The 6,000-nt window shown below is 41.1% G+C and overlaps 1 protein-coding gene across 2 annotated transcripts in view; it reads right to left on the bottom strand.

Annotated features, from left to right (window-relative positions):
• Positions 1-719: 719 nt before the first annotated feature.
• MAPKAPK5 (MAPK activated protein kinase 5) overlaps positions 720-6,000 on the bottom strand; it is a 28,766-nt gene continuing 23,485 nt past the window's right edge. Inside the window, exons 11-14 of one of the 2 annotated variants that reach the window (XM_058656580.1) lie at positions 3,820-3,950; positions 3,470-3,591; positions 2,405-2,509; positions 720-912 (exon numbers count right to left, since the gene is read on the bottom strand). In XM_058656580.1, coding sequence (XP_058512563.1) covers positions 818-912; positions 2,405-2,509; positions 3,470-3,591; positions 3,820-3,950 — 453 coding nt within the window. In that variant the 3' untranslated portion in view covers positions 720-817. The remainder of the gene's footprint in view (positions 913-2,404; positions 2,510-3,469; positions 3,592-3,819; positions 3,951-6,000) is intronic. The other variant, XM_058656581.1, reaches the window with a different exon arrangement.

Below are 6,000 nucleotides of genomic sequence, written 5' to 3'. Positions count from 1 at the left end.
AAATATTAAAAGAGAGAGAGAAACTGTATCATCTTGTATGCTAATCCAAAATGTGATTTCAATTATAACTTTCTTGGAAAACCATTCCCAAAAGGAGTCCAGTGGAATCGGGAAAGGAAGTTAGAAATAATTTAGTTGGTGACAAATAAAGACAAAAGAGGACCCTGGGAGGCAGAAAACCATGTCAAGAATAAACTCCCATTAGAATTCCATTAGAGTAGAGAAATACCACGATACCCTTTGAACAAACACAACACAAAAGATACACTACTGTTGTTCTCTAAAGAATTAGGAACAAGAGAAATGTTCCTCCTCCTGTCCCATGAGAGCCTAAGGCCCCCAAGTTTGCATCTTTGTGCATTCTAGTAAGCAGTCCAGATCTACAGAGATTCTATGGTACTAACTAGAGCTAAACTATTAAGAGTTCAGCAAATACATAGGACAACTGAAACCAGATTCCACAGTACCTGATTGAACTGTTAACTAAGCAATAAGTTCAGTATAGTTGGTCCTGTATCTACCTCTGGCTTTTGTGCATAGTTTATTACATATAAAACAAATCTTGTTTGACAGTACCATCTATCATCTTACAAATACATAACTAAGCAGTCCTAAAGTATTTTATATATTTCTAGGTATGGAGCTTCTCTTTAAAACAAATAATATCTATACTATTAGTAAATATTTTACCTAAATCTATACAGCAACTTTAAGCAATGTGGAAATGAAATAATGATTTATTAATTTACATTAAAAATTACATTATACATTAAAGAATAATTTTCAAAATGTTAAAAAACAAAGTTTGAAGCTGTCATTATTGGGATTCATGGGAAGTAGTTTGCTCTTCTATCACCTGCTTCACAATTTCTGCCAATTTCAGTCGATCAACTTTATCTGTGAATCCACGACCTGAAACCCAAGAAAGAACAAAGTTAGTTCTCAAACTGGGTCCTGAGAGGGACACCTTACTAGTGTCAAATTCACCCTCACCAATGGGGTAACCATTCCTACCTTGATCAAAGATAGTTTAAACATCCCCAAGCCCCCATTTTTTAGTTAGCAGTTGAATAATTCCATTAACCTAATAATAAAAATCCAAAGTTTACTACAATAATACACAATCACACCACAAAGTGAGATCTTTGTAATATATTATCTACCTGACAAAAGAGTTTCATCTAGAATACAAAAGATTTAAATTGGCATTTCAAGGAAGTCTAAATGGTTGGGTAACACAAACTAAAACACTCTGTAATACTACTTTATACATCAGAGTAACTAAAATGTAAAACTCATCAGTGAGAACTGATGTGGATAAACAGAAACTGGAGCTACCAAACACTGCTAGATGGAGTTCAAAAACTTGTAGAATCACTTTGGATAACTGGTGGTAGTACCTACAAAAGCCAAACATAAACTGTATGAACTAGCATTTCCTTTCCTGGATATGTTAGAGAAATGAATTAATCAAATTTCTCATTGAAAGACATACACAAGAGTATTCATAGCAGCCCTTCATTATCAAAACCCAGAAAGAACTCAATGGCCACTCAAAAATAGAATGGATGTATGTGTTCATCTCCATACAAGGAGATGAAAAGCTGCTGCTCTACAAAACAACTTGGATGGATCTCATACATACAGTGTTGATAAAAAGAGCTCAGCATGGAACAACAGACTCATCTGATCCCATTCACATGCAAAACCAGGTGAACTAATCTATTATGCTGGAAATCAGGACTGTGAGTACTATTGAATAAGAGAGGGAAGTGAAGAGTCTAAGGGTGTGCCAATTACAAAGTGCAAACTTCCTACTAATTGTTTCTAAGTGAGGGAAGGCAGTGCAAGCTGGTACTTTGTATTTCTTACAGAATGTCCAAGAAATAGGCAGATAATGAAGTCAGAGTCTGTCCCCTTCCCTGAGCTTCCTGGAGCAGCTTCTATCTAGGCTACTAAGCTGAATGACAACATACAAATCAGTTCAAGAAATGCTAGCTTAAAAAAAAAGAAAATTCATCTCTATATTGTTTGCCTGGGAAGGGAAATTCAACTCGCAGCCTATTTGTAAAATGTCTACTCCTCAGTGAAATGGCTCTTCTCTGAGAAAGGCAGATGAGCAAGTTGGACTCCACGGACTCTTCTTTAATGCACTAGTAAAGGCATCTTGGGGTAGTTCTGAGACCTGGCCTTCTATCTTTTGTGCTTTGTTCAATTGTTTGTTTGTTTTTTGGGCGAGGTGGTATTCATTTGGAAAAGACATGATGTCCAGACGCCTATGACTATCAATTAATGTTGAGCTTAACTCTGCCCAATGACACTCCAGTCACTCTTCAGCCTTACTTCACATGCAAACAGCCCCAGCCCAGTTCCCCCTCTGAGGAACAGTGATGAAGGATCCTACCATTCCAGCTGAAGCTCTGCAGACTGTCTCTTAGGAGTTTGCATTCACGGTTATACTTCCAAGCCTCCTGCATGACTTCATTCAGCTTCTCATCTTCATTCTCTCCTATTGGTAAGGATGAAGAGGAAGTTGCATTTGTCCTGCAGCATCATGGGATTTTAGTGTCAGAGATAAAAGGACATGATGTCCAACTGGTTGAGCAAGAGTGATGAAATGTCCAAAACTTCACCAGACACTGACCTCACTGCTGGTTCCTACATTATGTGTAGACCACTTCTGGTCTTTGAACACTGCCACTTGAGTATCCTGACATAAATCCTCTGACAGACCCAGAGTCTTAGTATTGGAGAATGGAAAATTACTGAATAGGCTAGCCTCTTTCTCCTAAACTTGCTTCTTACTTTTGAAGACCCTCAAAGGTACATTCTATGAATTCTCTTAAACCATGAGGAATCTAGAAAAATAACACAATCTCATATTTTCTGGCCTAGTCCATGAAGCATTTCATTCACCTGTAGAGAAAAGCCCATCATGCCCTTAAGTAGTGAGACAAAACACTCTAAGTTCTCACCCAAAAAGATCCACGTGTGAGTCACCAACCATGACCTCAGCAGCCACATGGACCAATTCTGAGAAAGGGAGGTGTCCTCTTACATTCACAAGCTAATGACAGCCTCATACTCTAAAAGCTCTGGGAACAATATTTAATTGTCTACAGCCTGATGTTGGCCCTGTCCATATTTTCCATTCTCCATCCCTTACCCTGGCCTTAACTGTTAAAATAAGAAAACATAAAATTATGTGCAAGGCCATGACTGGAAATTAAGCCGAAACTAGAGATATCACAGAAAACCAAGAACACAGAAGTTATCACATTTCTAAATTGCCACTGTACATTCTTTTTTTAGTGGGTACAAACTAATTTTTATAGTGCACATTTCTTTTTTAAGGCAAAGATGAAACAAACCCAAATTAAACTACTCCATTTATGTGTATGTACACATGCACACAAATACACACATATACACAAATGCACACACTTAGAGCATTAGTAAATGGCGTGACCTTTACCAGCCTGTGGGAGAATACACTGAGCAATCACATCTCGGAGCTTTTCCAAGGCAACATTTGAATCTTCAGCTCCATTCTCATGGTCGTGGATATAAACACCGTCCTTTGGCTTGGTGCTTTCAAAGTTTAGGCAAGAGGTAATAACAAAGTGAGACCACAGAAGCCAACTCTGGACAGATACAAGAGACTGTTCAGATACATGACTGTGATAGTTGTTTTAAAAAGCTTATTCCCTCCATCTTCTTAAGAGGCAGAGAGAGGGTAGCCCCTGGCTGAGCTTTCAGAACCCAACACTCAACCATGCCAGCCATGAAGAAAAAAATGAGAAAAATAAACTTAATTACCCAAGTAACTTCCTCTTCCTAAGAATGGGGTTGTTCACTGAGTGCAGGGGTTTGAGGCTGACTTTGAGGTCCTGGATTCTCATGTTGGCCAGCTGCTCTGCATGAGCCTGCTGGATTCCCGCAACCACTGCCTGGAAGCAAACAGTGTCATTAGTTTTCCACTTCATTGCTGAGTACCTAAAAGGCCAGTCTAAGAAGCGGGAAGGAAAAACCCAAAGCACTAAGATAATTTCACTCTTAGGCTGAAGGTATACAAAGTTTCCTACAGCTCAGCAGGACCCAGAGAACACCAGGCCAACCGTAGGGGACACTGTGGCTAGCCTTCCTTCCCAGGAGGGGCAAGGAGGAACACAAGGACAAGCACTAATATGAGGCTTATGCTCACAGCCACAGCAGGAGTGCCAAGGAAGCACATACAGACACAATGCAAGAGCCGAGGCGCAGCTGGCCAAGGTGCTCCTGCCCTCACAGCACATGGAGCCCTGCTAGTTTTCCTAGGTGAGTGTGGGCAAGCCTGCGGAGCAGAACTTTGTGAACTGAGCCTGATCATGAAGCTAGTTAAGGCAGTTACAAAGAGAAATAGCCATCATGGAGACTGGAGCTCACACACAGACCAAGGTAGAAAGCCAAGGATCAGAGAAAGCTTTTCAAGAGTGATATGATCTGTCCCCTGCCTTTTTCTTTTTTCAAGAGAACTGGATAAATTGTATGAAAAAAACAATCCGAAGGATACAGCAAGCTATGTCTGCAGAGAAAGACCGTGCTAGAGGAATAAACTAGAACTTTTGTTTTTTCACTTCATTATCATTGTTAATTATTTACATTTTTAAGGCTCAGCACTTTAGCATAGTGTTTCAGCACATCCCATATCAGAATGCCTGGTTTGATTCCCAGCTCTGCTTTTGATCTAGCTTCCTGCTAAGGAACATTCTAGGACGGCAGTCAGATGATGATTGAATACTCAGGTCCTGCTACCCACACAGAGACCTGGGTGGACTTTCAGTTACACATTTGGGCCTGGCCCAGCTCTGACTGTTATGGGCATCTAGGGAGTGAACCAGTGGGTGGAGGGTTTTTCTCTATCTCTGTTTCTCTGTGAAAGGAAGGAAGGGAGAGAGAAAAAGAAGGGATGGCAGGAGGGAAAAAAGGAAAACATACAAAGAGAGAAAAAAAATTAAAAATAGCGTTTTAGGGCCTAGCGTTACAGTAGCCTACTGGCTAAAGTCCTCGCCTTGCATGAGTCAGGATCCCATACGGGCGTCAGTTCATGTCCCGGCAACCCCGCTTCCCATCCAGCTCCCTGCTTGTATCCTGAGAAGGCAGTAAAGGATGGCCCAAAGCCTTGGGACCCTGCACCCACGTGGCAGAGCCGGAACAAGCTTCTGGCTCCTGGCTTTGGATCAGCTCAGCTCCAGCCATTGAGGCCACTTGGGGAGTGAACCAGTGGATGGAAGATCTTCCTCTCTGTCTCTCCTCCTTTCTGTATATCTGCATTTTCAATAAAAATAAATAAATCTTAAAAAAAGACACAGCATTTTTTTTTAAAGATTTATTCATTTTATTACAGCCAGATATACACAGAGGAGGAGAGATAGAGAGGAAGATCTTCCGTCCGATGATTCATTCCCCAAATGAGCCGCAATGGGCCGGTGCGCGCCAATCTGAAGCTGGGAACCTGGAACCTCTTCCGGGTCTCCCACGCAGTGTCCTAATGCATTGGGCCGTCCTCGACTGCTTTCCCAGGCTACAAGCAGGGAGCTGGATGGGAAGTGGAGCTGCTGGGATTAGAACTGGCGCCCACATGGGATCCCGGGGCTTTCAAGGCGAGGACTCTAGCCGCTAGGCCACGCTGCTGGGCCCAAAGACACAGCATTTTATACTAGCTTTTTCTTTTTTAAAAAATCCATATAAGAAGAAGAAAGACAGATCAGCTGGTATGCTTGCCCCAATACCTGCAATGGTCCAAGTGAAAGAAGTGAAGAGCTGGGGACTAGATTACTAGGCAAAATGCCTACTCTTGCTTTTTATTTTAATATCTTTGCATAGTCTGAATAATAACATATAATATATGACCCTTTTAAAAAAGGTACTTACTGAACATGGAATCAGATGGAAAAGATTTGAACTCATTTAAGGTCACTGAATACTCAATGGCCAATCTCGGCTATACCTTTTCTGTAT

This window comes from Ochotona princeps, chromosome 29 (assembly GCF_030435755.1).
Source record: "Ochotona princeps isolate mOchPri1 chromosome 29, mOchPri1.hap1, whole genome shotgun sequence".
Taxonomy (NCBI): domain Eukaryota; kingdom Metazoa; phylum Chordata; class Mammalia; order Lagomorpha; family Ochotonidae; genus Ochotona; species Ochotona princeps.
Note: the sequence above shows the minus strand (reverse complement) of the source record. Positions and strands in the feature narration are given on the sequence as shown.